The sequence below is a fragment of the Acipenser ruthenus genome, chromosome 29 (genome assembly GCF_902713425.1).
Source record: "Acipenser ruthenus chromosome 29, fAciRut3.2 maternal haplotype, whole genome shotgun sequence".
NCBI classification, from domain to species: domain Eukaryota; kingdom Metazoa; phylum Chordata; class Actinopteri; order Acipenseriformes; family Acipenseridae; genus Acipenser; species Acipenser ruthenus.
In genome coordinates, this window is record NC_081217.1 from 18395349 (window position 1) to 18420134 (window position 24786).

At 40.0% G+C, this 24786-nt stretch overlaps 2 protein-coding genes across 6 annotated transcripts in view; one reads left to right on the plus strand and one right to left on the minus strand.

Moving 5' to 3' along the window:
- Positions 1–19320, minus strand: part of LOC117430576 (SLIT-ROBO Rho GTPase-activating protein 2-like) — an 81592-nt gene extending 62272 nt beyond the window's left edge. For 4 of the 5 annotated variants that reach the window (XM_059003929.1, XM_059003927.1, XM_059003928.1 and 1 more), the window contains exons 1-2: positions 19050–19320; positions 17141–17658 (exon numbers count right to left, since the gene is read on the minus strand). In XM_059003929.1, coding sequence (XP_058859912.1) covers positions 17141–17207 — 67 coding nt within the window. In that variant the 5' untranslated portion in view covers positions 17208–17658; positions 19050–19320. Of the gene's footprint in view, positions 1–17140; positions 17659–18944; positions 19016–19049 lie in introns of those variants that run through there. The other variant, XM_059003926.1, reaches the window with a different exon arrangement.
- Positions 19321–19406: 86 nt separating this feature from the next.
- On the plus strand, positions 19407–23024 carry LOC117434054 (protein FAM72A-like). The gene is made up of 4 exons (XM_034056596.3): positions 19407–20214; positions 20530–20607; positions 21127–21251; positions 21929–23024. The coding sequence occupies exons 1-4, from the start codon at positions 20069–20071 to the stop codon at positions 22021–22023; spliced, it is 444 nt and encodes a 147-aa protein (XP_033912487.1). The 5' UTR covers positions 19407–20068; the 3' UTR covers positions 22024–23024.
- Positions 23025–24786: the final 1762 nt, after the last annotated feature.

Here is a 24786-nt window from a genome sequence, read left to right on the forward strand (position 1 = left end):
TTCCATGCCATGCGAGTTTGACGATTGTTGGTGGTTCTTTCCCAGCAAGCCTTGCAGCTAAGGTTGCATTAATTTGTTTATAGAACCAAAAGGATGGACATCATTGCTTTGCTTCAGATAATCCTAACAATTCTTTGGATCTTACAAGAGAACGATACGAGAATATTAAAGCTCAGAGAAACCTGCTCACCCCAGGATGTGGACTGAATGTTTATGCCCACTCGTCACTTGATTTGTCAGTGTTGTGACTTCCACCCATACTGCTTTGGCATGCTTTGGGAAAGGGTCAGAAAAAACAAACGCACCAAAAAACAAAAACAAAAAATCTGGGGCAGCACAGATTGGCAGCCAGTGTAGGTTGGCTAAATTACCATGGAAACGCAGTAACAGGGGCAGTGTTGCATGGAAAAAAGGTATACTACTCTCCAGCTTGTATTTAAATCCAAAAGTCAAACTCTTATCTGAGCTTAAAGTCTAGAGGACACAAAACGACTTGCACCTGCGAGTAGCCAAGACTGAACGGTAGCCAGCTCAAAACATTAGTGGAATTTGGCTTTTTCAATTGCAGAGAAATCCCTGGACAGATCTAGGCAGTCAATTATATTCCCAAGACCATACAGTAATATGGTCTACTACAGTAGGGCTTCATCCTAGTCCTCTACCCTAACCACTAGACCGTGCACAGCATTAGATTCAAGCTTCTCATTGGATTACTGTGCAAACTGAAGTCTAATTCCATGGCAATGCATATTCAATCAAAACCTATATATATATTATATATATATATATATATATATATATATATATATATATATATATATATGTGCAATAGACTGCTGCACAAAGAGATTATTCCCTCTGTGCTTTGACAAAGAGAATGCTTAAACTACTGGAACTTAAAATGCTAAGCCTGTTAGTGCTGACTTCAAAAGGGGGGCTTTCATATTGCAAAAACTACAGATTGGAATTGTCTTTCAAAGCTTAAATGACAAACTTCATTTACTGTATGTCTTCTTCATAAATAGCATTTGCCATCAAAGGCTCAGTTAGAAACACAGATTTATTTTCTTTGCATTCTTTAGATGGAGTCTAAAAAGGGGACAGGGAGTGCTTAAAATCTTGCAAAACTTGAATGGAGATCTTGGCACACAGCTTTCTGGACCCCCAAAAAAATACACTTGTCATAAGTAGCCAACCTAACAACAGAGCGCCAGGAAGCACGGACACTGTGCTGTACCTTATGCTGGTTTTCAGTGCCATCATTCTGTAAACCAGCACTATGAAGACGGGCGACCCCCAGCCCCCAAGCTCTCCAGCATGCATCAAGCCAGTGCTGTCGTATGTAATGCTTCAGAGCAGACGCTCTCATTAGTAAATATGTCAGTGTTCTGATTCACAGCTGAGCTCCTAAGATGCACTGCAGAAGATTTACAGCACATCTCAGGCTGGATTAGTGAACTGCAATTATGTTGTGTCTACTGTAAATAAGCTGTAGAGGATTTAAAGTGTTCAGGAGGGTCCTGAACTGCTGTTTATCTACTGTACTGCACCGCCTGGAAAGCTGGGTCCACACCTGAGTGATCAGTTGTGCAACAGTTGCATGCAACCGAGTCGCTTATATGTAGACATCCCTGTAACCAGTTGCTTGAAGTAGAGCCGGGCTCTACTTTCCAAGCAACCTCCTGAGCGACTTCTGTAGACATAGGTGATCACATGGCAATTCACAAACTCTGATTGGTTCTTATAATGCCGACTGCACGTCTTGCATATCCGGTCATAAAGAAGCGCTAATTGTAAAGCCTTTGGCAGAGTAACTGCCAATGCCTCAACTACGGTTTCGTCCAGCTTTTACATGGCTTTGTTTTTTCTTTAGGGAATATGGCATTTAAAATAACAACAGTTGAACAAATAATAACAGCCAACTCTTCCTCGTTTATTACTGGACACATTACGACCTGACCAAAAAAAAAAAAAAGTGTCACCTCATTTGTCAAAAAATAAAATACAACTCTAAACTTGTAGACACGGGACAAAAAAAACAAAAAAAAAACCCCAACCCTGTCACCTCAGTTATCATAAAGAAATTGTAGGACGGGGGAGCCTTGTTGCACAAGTAACTGCTCAGATGTGGACACAGCGTGTTTTATTGCACACTATCCAGTGTGCAATAAAACACAATTACTGTAGATCCTAAAGAAAAACAAATAGGGATACATGAGCAAGTCACAGTGATAGGCGAAGTCTCGCATTGTACAATTTAAAACTATGGTCTTGTTTAACCATGCTAAAGGGGGACGGCTTAACACAGGCAACTTGGCTTTAAATTTATGGAAACAGACCTGTCTAATAAAACTGCTTCCGGTATTCAAGTTCAGTTTACTTCAGTAGATGCCGAAAACAATAAAAATCACCCTAAAGATCGGCACAACGAGCTTGGCAAGGACGAATTTCATGTCAATAGCAATGTGCTCTTACACTCGTATGTAGACCATCAGAACACATGGGAAGCGCTAAACATCAATTGAATGCAAGGAAAGGTAAACAAGATAAGGCCAAAACAACCGGGCCATCGAAAACACTGAAACAGACCACTGTGTTTGGATCATTTCAGCGTCTTACAGCTGCCAAAGAACTGCATTAAACTGTTTCAGATTTTGTCAAAATGGGTTTTAAAAGCCGACATTACTCTGTACAAAGTGGATCAACCGGCAGATTTTTTCCGTAAGCACATTAGGGAGGCGGTGCCATTCCAAAGTCAGCTGCAGATCTATTTTCCGGATGACGAAGACTAACTTGGAGTTGAACTAACATTTTTTTTTTTTTTTACAACAGGGAACTATTTGTAATATTTGAAGTAAAAAAAAAAAAAGCTGGCAAGCTTGTAATTTGCTTAGAATTAGAAAAAAAGCTAAATACAGTGATGATGGTGAAAAAGGTTTTTAAGAGTATTGGGTACAGTAGCTGTCATTTACAAGTACAGGGTGATTGAAAACCTTGGGGTCTACTTTAAATGAATTATAGGGACACATCAACACAAATTCATGTTATGCAGTTAAACATACATCTCTGAATGTTTTTTTTTTCCCTCCAAATTACGTCTCCCTGTCATCCTGCCAAATCAATTCCCACTGCTTCAAGATGACCGCTGGAAAAAGGACGAGCTAAACCCTGGCTAATTAGAAGCAGATCAATGGGAGGGGGGGGGGAAGAGAGAGAGAGAGAGAGAGAGAGAGAGAGAGAGAGAGAGAGAGAGAGAGAGAGAGAGAGAGAGAGAGAGAGAGAGAGAGAGAGAGAGAGAGAGAGAGAGAGAGAGAGAGAGAGAGAGACGATGTAAATCAACCGAGTGCTGCTTTTACCATCAATTGTGAGATTAAAGCCTGGGTGACATGAAGGCGCATACTAATGACAGACACCAAGCAACAAAGAAATCGAGTACATAGCATGTATTAGCAAGCCATTAGTATAGCAAACCATGCTCCTTCACATTTCTAGGTTACCCTTAAACTGTTGTTTTTTTTTATTCCAGTACAGATGAAGCCTGACCTATTCCACATGAACAAGGACACAGCACACCACTACCGGTTATCAGTACTGTACTCATAATCACCACTCTGATGAAGGAACGGAGATGCAGTCAGCAACCAACTTCCTATTCGAATATCAGATGGGTAATAACCACCAGTAAACGATGCAGAGAAAAAGAGCCTCCCACTTTACTATTAACACTCAAGAACCAAACAATCGTAGACTCTACGAAAACCTTCAAAATTCAACTGAGAGAACATGCAACGTGACAGTAATATAATATATACCGGAGGTGTGAGGTTTTAAACAGGGCACCAGGGCGATTCAATCAAGCAAGGCTCATAATAAAAGCCATGCTGATCAATACTCAACGAAGGGATTCGTTGTTGCATCTCTTTGAAGCAGGGATTCGTCAGAATGTTTGCGTATTTGTTCGGCACAAGTTTGCCTCAATATCTATGATTGTGTTTGGAGGCCGATAAAAAGGGCTTTTCTTACCAGTCGTGCAAGTGGTCAAAGTCGTTATCTAAGATTAAGCCCTGACATTCGGAGAGCATTTGCAGCAGATCCTGTCAGCTTTCAATAACTGCTCTGTGTTTTTGTGGTCGTTACAGATTTTTGCAGACACCCTCTGACCTCCAGGTTGCCAAGGGAACAGGCTACCAGGTCAGACAGGAAATCGGTGCAGGACAAGACCTTCAGCTGGGCACCTCCTACAGCCCTCAGGGGGAGAAACGGACAAGGCCACAGAGTCGGCCTGTTGCTCTTACTTTAGATAAGCGTTGAATAAATAGGATTTAGGGGGAAAGCAAGCCAGCAAAAACAAGAATAGAAAAAGCTCCGGGAGACAAAACCCACCGGGTTTCCAAATCATATTTCTATTTAACTGTGTTTTATTTCAAGTTCAGTTTGTTTGTTGAGCCCATTAAATGGATGTGCAAAACTTCTACCCAACATGCGAGATTAAGGAGCTACATTTCAGATGTCAGTGATGCTTTTTTTAATGAATGCACTCATTTCCTAATGCATACAGTATATTTTAATATCCTGCTGACCCCTAGGACAGTTTTTAATCTGTCTGGCAAGACATAATTAGCTACCGGGATGAAAGGGGGGGGGATGCACAGGCGATTTGGAGCAACAACTAAATTGTTTTTTACATTTAGGCATTATCAGATTTTAGGAAACACAAGCGTATACTATTATCTAGATTCTTCTCATTGCAGACCCAAAAGACGCTGTAGAGAAGCATTGGACTAAAAAAAGAAAAAGAAAAAACCATGTGCAACAAGACACAAGAGAAATGACAATCCAATAAGCTGGAAACATATCGGATAGCCGTTCACAAATCCAGTGTCTTCATACAGGGTTACCTAAACAAAGGACAAAAAGCCTTTATCCTCAAAATACAAAAAAAAATGCCTTTCCTAGATTTCTATCAAATTGAATAGCTGTCAGTGTTCGGTGGTACCTGCTGTCACAAAGCAGACCCTGTTCCTCGCAGCTCAACAATACAGAATATAATCAACACCTAGCAGACCCATTTTATAGTGAAAGGAAGAACAAAATATATATATAAAAGCCATATTGTGCTCGGAGGGAAAATAAAACAGAGAATAAAGTAAAAACACAAGCATACAAGCGATGACGTACTGCAGCGGAGAGCCAAGCTGCTATGTTTGATGGTTTCACTCTCTCTGGAAGATGTTGGAGTCTTCTCCCCACACAGGTGTAGTGTGCGAGTGTAAAAAAACTCTCAACTAGCAGAGTAATTTAAGTTACGAACTGACCGGCAATGACTCAACCATGAGTGCAATGCAACCACATAGGCGCTCCTATAAGCGGCGTGTTTGTCCTGGAGAAAGGTCGATTTCAAAGCGAGTGCAGGCAATTTTACTGGAACATTTCAGTTTTAAACAAAGCACAGGGTTTTTTTCACCCCCCAAGCCAAAAGGAGGCTAGCTGCACGAATACAATATACCTGTTATAAGACAGTCACTGTAAGCATCAGACCTGGGGTCTATTATAGTTACAATGACAGCTGGAATTGCAATTACAATTACCATGCTATTCTGTTCAATTACAGTTTCAATTATGCTCCAGTAATTACAATTATAGCTAAACTAAAACAGTAATAATCAAATACACACATTAAGATGTTTCCTCTATTTATTCTAAATAACCAAGCACTAATCACATTTATTAGTTTATTTTTTGCATATAAAGAAAAACTGACTTTTTTCACCTGAACAAAATACAATGCAATATTTTAGCATTTATTTTTATTATTTAGTATTTTAAATTGCCTTACTGTAGAGATCACTCTACAAAAACATTTTTTGTGATACGATTCCTGTACTTGCTAAGAATTTTAGCAGCCCCTCTGACTTTTTTATAGTGTCATTAAAAGGGGCTTCGAGTTATTAAATGATTAAATCCCAAAGCAAGTGCTGTGTGATCCTCTAAACTAAACCTTGAAACTTCCATCAGGCTCACATTCCACTGAATGACTTCAGGGGAGGTCAGCTGACTCAATCTCAGCAAATTACCTTCTCCACAAGCACAGCCTTTGTGTGAGGGTCCCTCTCGGGACTGAGAGAGGACAACATTGTGTGCGTGAGCACTTTTAGGAAAGGAAAGGGGTTGCACAGTATGTGTGTGTGTGTGTGTGGGCTTAAATTCAGGACACAAAGGGCGTGCGAGTAAATACGCATGCATGTGTTTGAGCTTACAGATACAGCAGTACATGAGAGTGTCAGCACACACACAAATAGAGAACTTTTTGGGGGGGTCTCAGACTGTTGCACGTAGAAGACGTCCTCAAATTTCCCAATATGCTTTGCTTCTATAAAAAAGGGGGTTGGAATTAGGAAATGTGAGTTCCTGTGTGTGTGAATACTTCATGGAAAGGACTGAGTTAAACTGGGTCAGGAGGGAAGGAGGAAAGAGCAGCCCTTTCATCACTAGCTTCTGAATGGACACACAAATCCTCTCAAGAGAATTGTCAGACTAAACTAAGACAGTGGCAATTACAAAGTGTCAGACTGCTGCCCTGCTACAGCGGGATGGATAGCTCTTCTTTCCAACAGCGCCCCGTCGCCTGAAAGGGACAGCAAATCAAAAACCAAACCATTACACACTGACGGAAGAGCTTGTTCTCTGAGCAACCATCCCAGCAAGGCAGGAAGAATGGCTTGCAGAACACAGCCGGTACCTGGGGCTGATTTTACAGGCATAAATGAACTAGAAAGAGTGGTGGTATTCAGATTGATCAACGTTAAGATAAACTGTAGAGCCTGGTTACAGTATTGCCTGTTAACTGTACCACTAAGCTGCAGATTTACACGAGTCATATACCCTGTATACATGTACAAAAAAAATGAAATTTATACCAGTATTATAGCCGATGGAAAAGTCTGACATTTGACACAAACTCGATTTTTTACAATTGGAGTCAGACAGTGCCAACTACATTTTATTTTGCATCAGCATTTCTCCTTCTCATACCTTGTCTATAAAAGCAATAATCAAAATGAAACTAAAAATAAAAGCTTGCATTCTTTCACGGAGAACAAAGCACTGTAATGAGGCTGGGGTTCAATAACCATTCATCAAAGGTCTACAGATGTACCTGTCTTGGAGTCATTGAATGGAACATAGGGATTTAACATCAAACACAGTCTCTATTTTTAGAGAAGCAACAAGTAAACTGCTGCTGTACCCGTCTAATAATTATAAACCTGCAGCCTGCCTCCTAAAAGACTAAATGCACAGTGTGGCAGACGGACTGACACCACACACATATCAATAGATAGGATAGGCTTCAATATACATTGTGCTAAGCGTGTCTATAGAGATCAGTGTGTGCAATGTGCTGTCGAAGTGGACAACAGAATAAAGGCCTACTTGACCCTGATAACAAACACCTCATCTTACAAGAAGGGCCCTTTGAAGAGGCTCAAAGGAACAGCAGAATGTGTTATTAAAGCACAGTCTGGGCCTACAAGCGCGGAGAAACGATTCAATACGCGGCTTGGGGGCAGAAGTTGTTAATGCCCTTGCTTTTGCAGGGAGGCAATCTACCACCTGATTAAAATACAGCTAGAGGTTTAATAGCCTTACAGGGTGTGGCAAACCTGTACTTAATTGGTTAAAAAATAAACTTTAAAAAACAGCGCATTTATGTTTGAAATGTTCAAGGGCTTGAACGTGTAGGCCAACTGCTTTACAAAATCAACTACTGGTGTGGCTGTTGCATTGTTCAAGGGATCCATCATTTTAAGTATTCAATTATGATAGACAACCTACAGTTTTATGGTATACCATTGTGGTTTCTTCCTTTCTTTTTTTTTTTTTTTTTTTTTAAAACGCTTGAATCTCAATGATGTCTTATTCTGCTGCCTGTCTGTCATGGTAAAACAAGAAAACTGCTGTTTGTCAGATTGAAATCATAACCAGAAGTTAAATGTTGGTATTGCATACAGACAAAGCCCCCGAGGGACTCAACAATCAGGCTGTTTCGAAGGATGAATGATATCTTGCATATAATACTGTGCTTTATTTATAACTTGCCTAAAGGTGTTAAGAATGTACACTGTAAATGCTGTAATTGCTAGACTAGACGCAACACCAAATGTACGGATGTTGAAAGAATGCTCGCTATAGTTTTTATTCTGCTTAAGAAATGCCAGTAGATGCCAGCGAATTAAATATAAGGCTTTTCATGTCATGTTAGCCTGGGGTTTAAACAAGTGTGATTTTGACAAGGTATTTTGCTATGTTACTGTTATTGTAATGCATGTTCATCGAGTGTGAAATTACAAGTGCCACGAACCTTACCAGGTCTCAGATTCTCCTATAATATTTGCACAGCCTGTGGGATGGGCAGGGGTGGAGTGTATGTGTTTGGGGGTTCATTATAATCCAGCGCATTAAAGGTTGTCCCTCAAACCATTGTGAAAACAGCAAGTCAAATAATTGAATAAACACGACATTCACCACGCCTGAGCAGATAATAAAAAGGGAAGTAAATGCCTCAGGTCAAGACTAACAGACACAGGGAAACATCAGTGTGTTTTAGAAGCAGTACTGTCTAGAGAGCTGCTAAACAGAAAGGCACATTAAAAAGAGCCACCGCCTGTTGCTTGAACCTGCGCTCTGATATAAACTAGATACAAGATCAGCCCTCCAAAGCTGATGTATAAATCTGCTGTGACACCCAGCCTTCCACCAAGTCCACCATGGACTGTGCATCACATTCAAAAGTGAACCACCCTCTGACAATCTGAACTCAAACCACGAACACAAAACGGAAAACAGAAACGGCAGGTGGACAACAGGAGACTTCACCGAAAACCCAAACAAGAGCCAATTTGCTTTCCTTTCAAATGCTCCAGGCACACCCATCAGTACAGAATAATAAGATAAAAGCTAGACCCCCCCCCCCCCATCCCGACTGCAAAACGAGATTAGGAGCCGTCTTTGCCAGGGGGGAAGAGAATAATTTTGTAACACAGAAATGGAAACGGAAATAATTCACTCAGTCAGGCCACATGAAAACAGGTTGTCCCTGGCAACTGCTATTTTCTGACAGACAACTTGAAGGCTTGCGGTGCAAGAGGCAGCCCCGGGACAAGCAGAACAGTCACATTCCATCAGGACACTCTGTCATATGATGACATTAGATTCCAATCAGATCATGGGATGTGCAGCTCTCCCAATAAGAGGAGACAGGAGAAATGCTGAGTTACCGTGACATCCTCGGGGAACGCGCCATCTCATTTAGAAATTCTCCTTCTTTCAGATTTAGTGTAGCTGTAATTTGTTTGAAGATATCCAACATGTTGTAAAAACTGTTGGAAGCCAGAAGCAGTCATATATATAAAAAAAGAAAAAAGACTTTCTTTTCCCACCCTAGGTAGCTGACTTCAGAGACAGTTGTGGAGAACAGGTTTGTAGGTTTTGTTTAGATTTTTGCCAAGTTTCTCATTTAAAAGGTAATATTTTTGCCTGTGAATTTCAGCGCTCCAGAATGAGCTACAGCCACGTGTTGTACTAGCCCTGGCAGAGGTTCTCCGATGTGCTCCATCCAGGGTAGCAGATTATCCAAAATCTTTGGGACACAGACTCCAAACCTTCCAGAACCAAATTATACATCATCAACAAAAGACAAAAGTTACTGCACAGGCTAGGCTTAATATTTCTATTTCACTTTGAATCTGATAAGAGATTCGATTAGCTGTGCAAAAAACAGCTGAGAAGGGGGTTTCCCAAGTTGTGACCCAAGTCTCCATCCTTACTTTACAAATGACCATTTGTAAACCACAAGCGATAGGACCACTCCAGAGCCTCCATCATGTCATTCACCGTGTTATATTAAACCGTTATGGCTTAATACAGCAATCCTTCATTTGGCATTTCCATTCACAAGGTCTGGATCTAGACAAAGGAGTGGTTCTTTATGGAATGTGACTCTTAAGCAGGTCCAGCCAAAAACAAAAGAATCTTTTGTGTCAGACTGAACTTCAAGTTTACTACCAGGTCAGGCTGGAGTTTGCCATCGCTAGTGCTTGGAAAACAAGAACAAAGAGAATGGAGTGGTGAGGCTGACTACAGAATGTAGGCATGGTTACTGGGTAAGGGTGTCTGCTAAGAAATAAATAATAATAATAATACTGATTCCAGCTATGCAGTTAGGACATTCGGGACATTGTTAATGAAGGGAGTGCTGTCTCTTGGCTTGGAAATGAAGGAAATGAGGGATTTCCCTAAACGGGAACGAAGGACTTTGGCCTATTTCTGCACACGCCGCCCATCTGTGACATGCACGTATGCACTCAGAAGTGAAAACTGACACAGAAAAGGACCTTCTCTTTCATTGCTGCAGCTCCTCACACAGCCCCACATGAGCAGCAATACTGCGCTCCTCATTATACTGCAGCTTGTACTGTACAGCAACTACAAAATACAGAGATGCCTGGAAGGAAGACTAAGGCCCTGTCCACACTATGCCTTTTAACCGTATTAGTTGCCTTTAAACTGGCTTAAAAGTGTTAAATACGGTCAGCGTCCACACTACGCAGCGTTTAATACCGTACTCGAGTCCGGTTGAAAACTACATCACATCAGGTAGTGCGGTTTGTCAGAAGTGTGGACACTGTAATACCAAACTACATTTTTTGTGTATCCTCCAATATCCCAAAATGCTTTGTGATATGCTTGGCGAAATACTCACAGCAGGCGCCTGAAGGACTTGCTATCAGTGTACATGTCGCAGGTATTCATTTTTATGTTTTAAAAAAAACTGTCAGGACATCTCTGTTAAACTAGTGGGGAAAATAACAAAAACACAACGTTAAATTAGGAGACTGCAAAAATGAAATGCAAGTTAAAAGTTGGATCGGGGATGAACAGTTCACGTAATTTGTCAGCTGTATTTGAAATAAAATTAAGGTGACCAGAATTAGGCTCAGGCAAGATATGAAGGTAAAAACAAAGATTGTTTTGTAATTAACTGCTTTTTCTGAGTTTAATTATGAAACAGAAATCAGCTCAATTTGTTTAAAAGGGATGTCACCTGATTAAAAATAAAACCCGAAAACTTCCAGCCCTACTTGTGTGTGTGTGTTCGCATTTACTTTTCTCAAAATACTTGTTTTATTTCTTTTTAGCAATATGAACCTCTGTTAATATGGGGCACAATCCATTATTTTAAAATAAAAAACAGTGCATGGTGGGATATTATCGTATTCATTTCCACTGTTCGTTGCGCTGCTAGGATCTGTAACTCATCTATTTTAATAGTGTGTGGATGCATGAAGCCCAACAAAACATGAAACGGTACTTCAGTGTGGACGCTATGAGCTGGATTAATTAGAAGGGTTTCGAGTACGGTTCTTGAGATCGGTTATGCAGTGTGGACAGGGCCTTAGGAGACAAACTGCATCTAATATTGACATGAATCACTAGAACCTTCTTGGTTATTACATGCAAAATCCATTCGAGGAAAGAGCTGGTCATACAGCAAGGAAGTCAGACAGGGAAATATAGATTCTGTAGTAACAGTACAGCATAGAGAGCAGCCCAACTGCAGTAACAGAACTGCTGAACTGCAGCAACTTCATTAGGGGTGGCACTTTGATTGCAGTAAAACTAAAATAAATTGTCACACGAGGCAGCTACAGTGCAATTGGAGAAATGAAACTTTTTTGGGTGGTAAAACACCCAATTGTTATTTAAGAGGCTTGAAATTGTTCCTGTATTAAAGTCAGCGAGCATTGTTTTAGATTTGTTTCAGATTTCAATGTACATTCTTCACAAAGTGTCAGGACTACTAAAGTGTTTCATTCTACATTTCTACCTTAAGATAAACACGGCAAGCTTTGTTTGGGTTGTGTTCAGTTAGTGGCATGCAAATGTTAATTCAAATAGCTGCTGTCTCTTTGCCTCGGAACGCTCCGCTGTATGTGTCTGTGTGGCACGTCTGTTGCTTTTTCACAAAACCTCTTCCCACTGTTGGTTATCTTTTTTATCAAAAGAACCGTCTATACAAATTCAGTAGTAGATTCCAAAGGGAATACCAAATGTTAAAAAACAACAAACTGCTTATTGCTGCATTACTCATACCTTTTCAATGCAGACAATTTCCCCTTTGTCCTTCATTGAAAAATAAAGGACAGAATTTCAAAACTGAGGAGGATATATTAACAAAACCGGTTTGGAAAAACAAAACCTAGACAGACAGTGGCGCTTTGTAAAAGCATTTCTCTCTTGGACTTCAAAGCGCTGTTACAACCTTCCTACACATGCTGCACCATCCACTCCCAGTGTGGTCAGAGCACAAGGGACTGCTTAAATTCAGTTGTGCCTACGCCACTTATCCAAATAAGCATGTTCCCACTATCTTCAGCATTATGAACTGCTCTGTTATATCAGGAAGGGAAAGTTGCAGTAGTCTTTCAACATGCATTTATTGTATTTTGGAAAACCTGTTTTGAATGTTCAGCACACAGTGTGATTCTCTCTCTGAGGCACAAAAATACATTTAAACGGTTCAGAACTGTCCCCAAGCTACAATCAAAGCTGTAAAAGCCATGCAAATCTCAAAGAGCACATCCGTTACTCCTCCTGTGATCTGGGAGAAAGAAAACGCTCCCTACTTGCAAATAAGGTGGCATATGGCAAAATAGCAAGGTGCCACTGCCAATTTACTGCCACATTTTAATACTGACAAGGTGGTTAAGCAACACCTGCTGTAAAATTTCACGGAGTTATTTGATTTCCAGAGCATCAGCCTTCAATGCAATGCCAGCAATGTCAGAATATATGCACCAATAAGTCAGTTTAAGTCAATCTGGATAAATTTTGTTTTCCCACTAGCTTCTTGGTGAGCAGCCAGGAAAGGGCTTAGTTAGCAGATTTGTTAAGTCATGCTGCAGAAGAAACGAGGGAGGAATGTTCAGCAAACATCTTGCGACCTTTTGACATCAGATTCAGGATCCTCCCCGAGCAGGCGACGCCCCCTTTACACACCCCTCTTCGGCCAACCAGCACTTCATCCAATACCAAATAAGAACTGAAAGACAACTGGAGTTTATCTACCAATCCCCATTCAAAACATGTACCAAAAAAAAAATACAAAACCGATTCTTCAAACAGTTTTATTGTAAATCTGTTGTGGGACTTACTAAATTTAAAGTATAACCTCTTCAGCCCCAATTTCTATTCTGTATGCAAAGAAAACCCTAGAGAAACAAAACTCCAGGGCATGTAAGCACATATTAACAGGGAGATTATTGTTGTCATCAGAGGGTATGGACACCCTTCAAAAGGGTTCGTTTTGTGCTGGCTTATTTGTGAAATGACAAAGGTCATTGTGCAATCAGGGCAGGCTAGACTCATTCAAGATGCAGTATTTTAAGCTGGTTAAAATAAAAATAGATTTTGGTTCCTTATCGGCGATGACAGGTTTTGTTGCGGTAGAGCAAGCAGCAGCTCCTCTCTGACACAGCATGAAGTAGGTACACCGTGCGTTCATTTAGAGGAGTGCTTGGTCTGTCCCCAAGGTGTTTTAATAAATTACATTATCGAGTGGAAGAAGATCAGATTCATTAGACACTAAATCAATAATGCCATTTCCATTTCCTCAGTAAAATGATGCCAATGCAGAGGAAGGCTTATGATGGATTGGGTCTTGGAGCAGAGCAACCAAAAAGCCATCTCTCATCTCCAGCGGAACAGCCATCTGACGAGACAGCAGGCTCCCTTCCATCCATCTACACGGGATCCAACATTAACTGTTTATACTGCACACACCTTGATCAACCAGATTAGAACCGAACGTTGCGACTTGGGGTTTGATCTAATCAACTGAGCCACATTTTACAGCACTGGGGAATCAGCCTTGCACTGCACCAACTACACCTTTTTAGGAGTAATCCTGGTGCTGTAAAATGCTCTAAAACCCAGACATGGCTCATCGGGGTTCAGGTTAATCAAACCCACCCCTAAATATATGCAGAGGACCTTAAAGGGTTAAATAGACCTTTGGTTGTCATTCTTTTACATTATGGCTACAAGGCGGCATGCATGTCTGCCGAAAGTACAGAATGCAGTGAATGCACGGTTGTCTGGAAAGGGGATGCACAGTGCAAATCAATGAGGACCTCTTCCAAACGAATTCCAGTTATTGAAAACCAGTTAACAGAAAGAGAAAGCGATTTGTGGTGCTTTGAGCATCAGTTTTTTTTTCCATTTTTATATAATCTCACACACAACACAGACTTAGTAAAACAAAGATGTTTTTCCTGCTTGAGCTAATTAGCACACCCCCGTGCTTAGTACCAATATGGATCGTTGAATTAAAATACCTAGCTTTAATTATCCTAATTTTTTTTTTTTTAAAAGACAAATGATGTAAATGCATAAAAGCTCATTCTAAATTCTAAGATCAAAACCTTTCTGCTCCTGTTTTCTAGTGTACCCAAACACAATGGCATTGATTTCTACGTGCTACAGTACTGTAAACACGGGAATGAAGACTACACTTGATAAATCCTACTGCATCTTGTTTATGTGCATCGCTAATGACACACCTATCCCTTTAAGGGAGCCCCAGTATCTGTGCTGATGCACACACTCAAACCGCCAGCTCGCTGCCACACACCGACTGCAATGCAAATGCATGCCTCATCAACGCTCTGCAGGGACCCCTTCAGATCTGCACACCACTTCTATTTAATTCAACTTGTTTTTGTTGTTTTGTATTTTTTATTTTACAGTGGCACCAAGAAGTACGTACGCATGAATCCTCAACTTTAATTTACATACTGTACACTGTGATAAACTGGCTTTGATATGCAAAAAAAACCCTGAAGATTCCTCAGCTACCGTCACATTCTTCTCTGTATCCTATAAACGGAAAAAACCTTGCTTTATTGGTTTGTTATTTATATTTGTGAAGGCTAACAGTGCTGTGCAATGTACTAGACCCTGTTTAAAACCTCTGCAAGCCTACAATTCTCACATCCTCGCTTAGGGCAACGATTTCAGATTCTCTTTGTTCCCCCTGCTTGAGCAACAAACCAGGCACACAAAGAATAAGCAGCTTGCATGTCCTTTTGGGGTTTGGGCTGGGTATCTTAGGACATGCCTGGCTACCTGATTAAGCAATCAATTACATTACAATCAATTAAAAGAAGCCAATTTGATGCAACCCTCCTGTGCCCCAGCACTTCATTAGACACAGCGGTCAGCTGTAATAATCTTGTTTCTATATAGGAGGGTAATGATTCGGGACCCAGCACATCAGATTGGCTCGCTTAGGATCAGCAGAACAGCTTTCTAATACAGCATTCCTTCAAAGAAAATAATGCTATTCAAATTGTTATTCACAGGCAGCTAATACGGTCTGCCTCTCATCGCGGACGAACAAAGAAGAAAATGGAAGGGTCTGCTTCCAACTGTGCAGTTGCTACAGTACTAACTTTATTCTGTTTTTTACTTTTCTTGCTGGCTTCCTGGCTGTGTCTAAGATAACCAGAAGGTGACGAAAAGGTCAGTGTCTCAGAGTCAGCGCTAATATGAAAGTAAATCTTTACTTTCATATTAGCGCAAGGTGAAGCTAAAATATTTAACCGTGGAACGCTTCAAATTCATTTGAAAACTGGTCACACAGCATGCCTGGGATATTTCGTTGAAGACCGGTTAGTTTAACTTTGCATGGGACATTGTGGTGCAACGTCAAGGTGGGGTCCTTCCATGAAAACGGTACATTAAGTCATCTACTGTACTGTAGGGCTATCGTCATACACAGAGGTTTGATTTTGATGATGTCACGGCATTGCCCTGTGGTGAGTGCTTGGGCCCTCAGCAGAGTAACAGGTTAATAAACTATTTCTATACTGCAATGTAGCCCACACTTCATTTAACACAAGACAGAAGGACTATAACCTTTACCATCTGTATGCAGTCATTTAGAAGCTGGGCTGGAGATCAATAATACAAAATAACAGTGTACTAATAAACACCAGCCTGCAAAACGCACTGCAATGAACTGCGCTAGCCTCTCACTGACATACACATTAGAAGAGCCCCATGGACGAGGCTCTGTCTAGATTCTCTTTCTGATAACAGCAGTGCTGTATGTGTGGGCCTGGAGAATCCGGGGAATTGGAGCTGGAGCTCCCAGTCACCCACAGCAGGCCCTTTCATGCCCTTGGTCCTGTCAACCATTTCCTTCATGACCTGCATAATTAATAACTGCATTCTGAACCTATTCTATACTACTCTATATCCCACCTACCAACCCAATTCTGCAGGCTGCCTTGCCATGGTAGATACACAGCAACAAAAAGACCACAATTCCAAGCTCACAACAGACATTTTGGTCTAACGTAGTGACTTAAACAAGCATTCAGATTTGTACATCAAAAATATGGATCAGTTTGCAAATAATATCAAGTATAAATCATTACAGGAGCCCCGAGTGGAGCTTCAACCCCACATTTCACCAGACTGCATCTATTCAGTCCAACATGTTGCCTTATTTACTCATATGCAGAAGTATTTGAATGACGGGTAAGGTGCCAGCAAGAGAAATCATTAACTTGAAAATCAACAACATGAAATGCACTTGGCAGGGGGGTGGGAGATTCTAAATCTAAAGCTGTTGTCCCTCTTAGCCAGTCTTTTAATGTACTTACTTAGGGTTGTTAACAATATAGACTACTATATCATAATAACACCAGAATTATTATGACGTTGACAATCTGGTGATGTACTCTTTAAAAAAAACACAGGTCTATTCAAACACTGTGCGCTGAGAAAAGTGGATTTCAAATGTTCTACACAATCTGCCGGCAGAGAAAGCCCAGCGATGCATCGTATATTTACAGACAGAACAAAACATATGACAATACAAATGGAGCAACACTGTATACTGTAGTAGCAACACCCAAATATACCGAGTGTTTACACTGCCATACTAGGATAGGGTTAAACCGCGCCTTTTTGCTCTTCTATTAAAACCAGAAGACCGATAATGCAGTCGTTTAAACAAATGGAGAAAATACACCATGTATTTCGCATTTAGGTATAATAATACTAGTAGACCTACCTTTGACTTGAGTTTCATATTCAGCAATGATCTCCTTCTCTTTTCGGAATTTAGCCGGTGATGTCATGATTATTTTGCTTTGTTTTTTTCTTCTTTAGCAAATAATAATAATAATAATAATAATAATAATAATAATAATAATAATAATAATAATAATAATAATAGCGATTGGTGGGGAGGGGTGGCGTGGGTAGGCTAATATCAGATCCACACAGGTAATGCTCCCAAGCCAACAGTACTGTTATCTCTGCATCTCGGAGACCGTTCCATCCGGAGAATTTATACAGCAGAAACTCAATTCTTCCTCGCCTGTGTTTATAACTTGCTTCGGGTATGAAATCCGCAGGTCAATGGAATAAGCTGTTGTTTTGAAGACCTGCACACACACACACACACACAGGACAAAAAAGAAAAAAAAAACGTTGGCATTTACAGGTCCGGTATTTCCCAAAGGTTTATCCTGGTTGCAGGCATCGATATCACGGCAGGCAGTGTGTCACGGAAGGGGTGTCTTCCTTCTGAAACAAGGAAAGGTGTTGCTTATTATTACGGTCTGGATGCAAGGAAATGTGCAAAACAACGGTCACAGCACACAGGGATGGAGAAGGTGGTGGTTACAAAATATATGGACAACTTAAACAGCTGAAGTGCAGTACGTTGAGTTATAGCATTGTGTAGCCTACCTCAAAATCGACACAAGTGGAGAACGAATTATTTCAACACACACACATAGATAGGTCCAAATGTAATGATGTATGTATTGTGATTTCCTTTTGAATTCACCACGCACTCAAACTTTCTTAAATCTTTATCATTAAATATACACATTCGATTTTGTACATGTTCATATACAAAAAAATATATATACTGTAATAAAAACAGACACACACATTGTATTTAGTAAAGTCAATACCGGGTCCTTAAATATTCCTATAATGGAAGTTGGACTCGCGTGGTGAGACTGTGCAATGGTTCCAGCGCCACTGGGAAGCATGTGGGAATGGAATGATGCAAGCACCAGCTACCGCGAGGGGGTCAAACAACGAGCTGTGAAACTGGATCCCAGCAACGGCAAATCCGTAAAAACATCAAAGGCAACCGAGAGCGCTACTGAACAGGAACTGCAACAGCAGTGCTGGATAACAAAAGGGCTGCAGTAATGAAAAATCACTGGACTATTATCCGATAGAAATTATCCGGAGTATTAAACCGCAGGAAGCTGGATCAAACCTACACCCCCTGCCAAAGCAAAAAAAAAAAAAAAAAAACAGTTGCGCAAACAAAAGATAGCTTTTACTGTATTGCAAAAGCCATGTAACCTACACAACACTTCATAGCCGATATACATGATTGTATTATCAGGCTCACTTTCATTATAATGAAATAGTTGCAAAGTTAAATGTACCGCTGTATGTTGATGCATTGCACCTCTCGTTTGAAATTAAGTAGCCATGATAAAGTAGCTACAGTCTGCTTGTACAATGCTGCAATCTCTCCTGTGTTCATTCTTAGCCTGTCAACGTAATGCCAATCGTTTTGACAAAAGGCTACTAAGAGAATAAGATTATTTAATTCTATCAGAACACACAGCATAATAACACGTTGATAATAGACTGCAAAGGCAAAAACGTACACTATACTCTTGTGCTTGTGCCTTATGATTTGTATCTTATGCAGAAATAGTGCCACAGGGCAGGTCAATTGTTCCCATTGCATTACTTTTAATACAGAAATAGTAGCAGCATAGCCTAGTTACATGAGTCAGTCAGACTTCACAACGCGCGCCCCTTACAGAAGTCCTTACTCAAACTTCAATGCAACAAGCGCCCAATTCCACATGCACCACGGATGTTTGTTTCCTTCTGCAAAACTGTCTGAGTGGCTTGTTAAGATGAAAATACATATTTACCTCGAACCCAGTTTTCCATTTGCTTTTTATAATCCGCTCACGATTCTGGACATCTTCCCTTACACAGCATAGATTCCAAACATGAGAACATTTCTCCAAGCACCTTGGAAAAAAACTAGCCCCGCCCCTTTCCGCTGGGTTAGGAAAACCACCCCACGTTCCTATTGGCTGATTAGAAATAGATTGACACCTCTTGTATCAAATCGAAAGGGAGATACTAATAGCTGAGGGAAAGGCGGCGCTCCAATTTCAGCACACGCATCTGTCCAATCACATCTCACCTATGGCTAATACGAGGCGGGACTTAACTATTACTACTAATGTTGAGAAAACTGCGGCGCCGGAGACAAGACTTATATTATGGATAGCTTCGGTATTTTACAAATAAAAATGTGTGATCAGTTTTTTTAGGGCAGTTTCTTGTAAACCATAGAATCGATTTAGTAAAAATAACCAATCAGAGAGCAGCCCTGTTGTAAATAACGGTTTTTATTTTGTTTGGCTGGGCGAGTTTTTGTAGGACAAGTAAACCAATGGCAGAGCACTAGAAGTTAAATACACCCGATTTTCACCAATCACAACTGAAAAGGCGTCCCGGCGTTAGCCAATGGCTCGCTGTCTGGTTCTCGCAAAAGCCAATGAGAATGCCAATTGGCCCAATTTGAAATTGTTTCAGGAAGTTTCCGTCTGAAAGCTTGACAACAAACTGCACTGGAAAACATTTGTGGAGTTAAACAGGAGCACGACGAGGTTTACAAAGAAAGTGTTTTACAGTGAAGATAAAAAACGTCGTTGCTGTAGCGATTAAAGCAAAGCAAAACAAAAAAAAAAGCAAACGTAAACCAGGAAGCAAAAGGTACATTATGAGTGTAGATTTAGGGTCACCTATTGTTGATTGAACAGTTTCTTTACAAAATGCAAATCAATTCGTAATCTGTGTGATATATCGGTGCGGTACTGTGATTGTTGCTTTTTAGATCGGTGACTACAACGACTAATATCGTGTGTATATTATTACAATGTCAACCTCGAACTTTAAAAACAAGTGCGTTTCACTCATTTACTGCACGTTCTGTGAAAACGTCCTGTGCACTCGAGGAATGAAAGCTGTCCTTTTGGCCGACACTGAAGTTGAGCTCTATTCGACCGACATACCGCCAAACAGGTAGGGTGCACTTATTAAATGTATTCAATGTTTATATAATAAACGGTAGACGGCAGACACACTCAGACTGACGTGTACAGGTGCTCTGTGCAGTGAGCCGACTACTGGTTTTGTGATCAGCTACAGTACTTAGCTGCAAGTTTCCAAAATAGATTTTTGAAAATTATTAGTTTAATTCAATTCAGTGCAGGTGATGCACAGCCTGCAGGAATGCATACATCTCGATTGACATGCACCTTTTAGTGTCAGATCTTTTGGGGTGTCAATAAAATAAGGCACACACTAATGCTAATTAACATCTCTTATCTTCTTCAGCTCGGTTGACTTTGTTGCAAACTGCTATTCCACAGAAAGCTGCAAATGTAGACTAAAAGACATCGCATGCTTGAAATGGTGGGTATTTTTGGTTAATACAGAAAGAGTTGTTTTCAGTTCGGCTTTGCTGCTTTTCAAAGTGGTGCAGAGGGCACTTTTTAACAATTAGTAACTCGGATGAGTCACATCTCTTGGGATGTTTTGATTGCCGGTTTAAAAGCTTTCTATATATAAACGGTTATCACAATGTGACAGGGAGGGTCAACAGATTGAACGCAGCCTGAAGGATTAGGAATATTGAAAGTTTTAATATTATCATATTAAATTGTATTTCAGATGATAACCTAAAAGCTCAACTAAAAGCATTACTCCAATCCAGGTGAATATTTTGCTACTGTAAAATGCTACAGTCTAGTATAGTATCTATATTCAAATTAAAAACAGTAATACAATTGACAAATATTACTTAATAATTCACATCCTAAAACAGAACACTCATGCTGGAAAGTTAGTAGCTTGGCATATGTATCTTCATAGTCCTCTCCTCTGTAGTTTTTACAATAGAATCTGCTTGCATTTCTGTTTTCTGTGTTCCAGTGGTAACATTGTCGGGTACCATGTGGTGGCCCCTTGTAATCCCTGCCTGCTATCCTGTAATAATGGCCATTTCTGGATGTTTCACAGTGAAGCTGTATCCGCTGCTAGTAGGCTGGACTCATCAGGTAAGCATTTGATGGACAGCATTGCCATGGAAAGCATTGCTCATGTTGTACCATTTTGCCACTGGAGAATTTAAAAAGTGCAGCATTTAAAAGCAAAGTAAAATCAACTCAAGCAGGAGTAAAAGTCATTGGGCCAGGTTTGCACTACAGTACTTTCCTTTTCTAGAATGCAATTTACTGGAGTTAGCTGTATTAGATGTTTCTTTTAATTTCCTAAAAGTTGAAATTTGAATGTTCTATTTGAACCCTTAACACATTCGGAGATAGTAACCACTCAGAAAGCCAATAACAAGAAGCATTGCAAAATAGTGTAAAATAAATGACTACAATATTAATGTGTAAAACCTGCATCTGTATAAGGTGTGTAGACTATGAATAAACACAGAATATTAAATACTTAATAGTACACTGTATAGTACTTAATAAACACTAAAGCCAGCAGATTTCAGATGCTCACTTCTTATAACTTTGAAACGTTTAGACAAATTTCTAAACATTAAACCTTTGGATAACATTTATGGTATGCTTATTGTATTTTCATGCATACATAATAGTCGATCCGATAATTACTGTAACATTATGTATTGCTGGGGTGGGTGAGTCCAGATTGCCCCCCCCCCCATCCTGTTTGAGCATATTGGGAACACTGTTAAAATGTATCTTGTGTTGCGATTCAGGATCCAAACTTCTGCTTTGGGGAGACCTGCCTGACACAGAGGAGAGTGACGACGAAGGGATAGACAGTCTGTCTGAAGAGGAATATATCAGATAGAAAGATGATAATTCAGTTTGGAGGCCTCTGATATTAGCACATCTATCGATTACACTGTGAGACACATATGAATAGTTGGGGGGTAGGGGGGGTGTGTTCAAAATTGGGCTTTATTTAAATATTTCTTGTCAGGTTGCCATTTTTAAGCTGTTACTGTGCTCTTGATAAAATGACCTGCTCTGGTAGCTAACGAAACATTGATATTGCTTTGTGCTTCACCGTCATTATTTCCAAATCAATCAAATGTCCGAGCATCCATCCATAAAAGAAAATGATAAGGTGCAGTCAGGGCCTTCCCGAAATAAGTAACATCTTCAATCGTAAAACGGCAGGAGAGTCCTGCTGATATGAAACTCTTTATTAGTCTGCCCTAGCCGGCATTACAGTACAATATTGAGCTTACTCTGATCTGTTCTTGATAGGCAGTATTCCTGTTTCAAGAGAGGGATTATACAATATTTCTGTAGAGACATGGTGGATATCTGCAAGGCAATCGACTTGAAACGTTCTTGCATTTTTTAAATACGTTACACAGTCACTGGATTTAATATAATGTACAGGAAGGACAGATATTTTTATTATTGGGATTCTACCCGTCATCTCTTTACCTTGTGGTTCAGATTAACATTCAGCTGCTGTCCAGAACACTCTCAGCAGCCTGAAGGTAGATATCTAAAGTGGTTACTTTATCCCTGAAAGGGAATGGAAGCCAAACAGACAAATGGATACTGTGTTAGAATTGCACTGGAAGTTCAAGGTCCCACAATTAAAAAGGAGACGAGTTTTAGAACCTTCAAGGGCTTTGTCTGGCAGTTCTTGTGGCTCTTTCTTACTATGTTGAAGAGTAATTTAACTTTGCTTTAAGACAAGACGTGTAATATAAATTACTTATTGCACAATCAAATGACTTATATTTTTGTTAGATTTATTTTTTATACTTTTTTTTCAACAATATTTATAATTATGGTTGTTTTAAAAAATAAATAAATAGTATGATCAGATTTGAAAGATTGCACTATTATTAGGAGCATCAGCAGCATTCATTTGTTGGTTGTGTTTTTTTTCTTGCTGAGCAGTTGATTTCTGAAACCTTATCATTTTTTCTATTTATTTTATATTGACATGCATCGACGCAACTCTCAATCAAGATTTAGAAAATGCTTGAGTGTAAAGGGCGAGGCAGCAAAAATGATAATAAAAAGAAGGATATACAGACGTGCTCAAATTTGTTGGTACCCCTCCACAAAAAACGAAGAATGCACAATTTTCTCTGAAATAACTTGAAACTGACAAAAGTAATTGGCATCCACCATTGTTTATTCCATATTTAATAGAAATCAGACTTTGCTTTTGATTTTTTATTCAACATAATATTGTAAATAAGAAAACAAATGAAAATGGCATGGACAAAAATGATGGGACCGCTAACCTAATATTTTGTTGCACAACCTTTAGAGGCAATCACTGCAATCAAACGTTTTCTGTAGCTCTCAATGAGACTTCTGCACCTGTTAACAGGTAGTTTGGCCCACTCTTCCTGAGCAAACTGCTCCAGCTGTCTCAGGTTTGATGGGTGCCTTCTCCAGACTGCAAGTTTCAGCTCTTTCCATAGATGTTCGATAGGATTCAGATCAGGACTCATAGAAGGCCACTTCAGAATAGTCCAATGTTTTGTTCTTATCCATTCTTGGGTGCTTTTAGCTGTGTGTTTTGGGTCATTATCCTGTTGGAGGACCCATGACCTGCGACTGAGACGGAGCTTTCTGACACTGGGCAGTACGTTTCGCTCCAGAATGCCTTGATAGTCTTGTGATTTCATTGTGTCCTGCACAGATTCAAGGCACCCTGTGCCAGGCGCAGCAAAGCAGCCCCAAAACATAACCGAGCCTCCTCCATGTTTCACTGTAGGTATGGTGTTCTTTTCTTTGAAAGCTTCATTTTTTCGTCTGTGAACATAGAGCTGATGTGACTAGCCAAAAAGCTCCAGTTTTGACTCATCTGTCCAAAGGACATTCTCCCAGAAGGATTGTGGCTTGTCAATATGCATTTTAGCAAATTCCAGTCTGGCTTTTTTATGTTTTTCTGTCAAAAGTGGACCCAGTCCTCCTGGGTCTTCTTCCATGGAGCCCACTTTCGCTCAAAAAGCGACGGATGGTGCGATCAGAAACTGACGTACCTTCACCTTGGAGTTCAGCTTGTATCTCTTTGGCAGTTATCCTTGGTTCAGTGTGGTGCACACAATGGTACCAAACAGCACAGTGACTACTTTTCTCCATTTAAATAGGCTGAATGACTGATTACAAGATTGGAGACATGTGTGATACTAATTAAAGAAACTAATTAGTTTGAAATATCACTATAATCCAATTATTTATTATCTTTTCTAAGGGGTACCAACAAATGTGTCCAGGCCATTTTAGAATATCTTTGTAGAATAAGCAATAATTCATCTCTTTTCACAGCTTCTTTGCTTTATTCTATGACATACCAAAGGCATGCAAGTATACATGATAAAATAGCTTTTAATTTCATCACTTTTCAGGAGGAATGAAGCATTATTTCAATGAGCTGTAAGGGTACCAACAAATTTGAGCACGTCTGTATTAGTGTATACTTGATCTTGAAAGTTATAACTGACACAAACTTCTTAAACTGACACATGTCTGCTTTGGAAATTGAGGATTTTTCTATTTTAAGGTGCTAAGCACTTTTTTTTTTTCTTTTGCATTGAAGCAAAGATATATTTATATGTACTTTGATAAA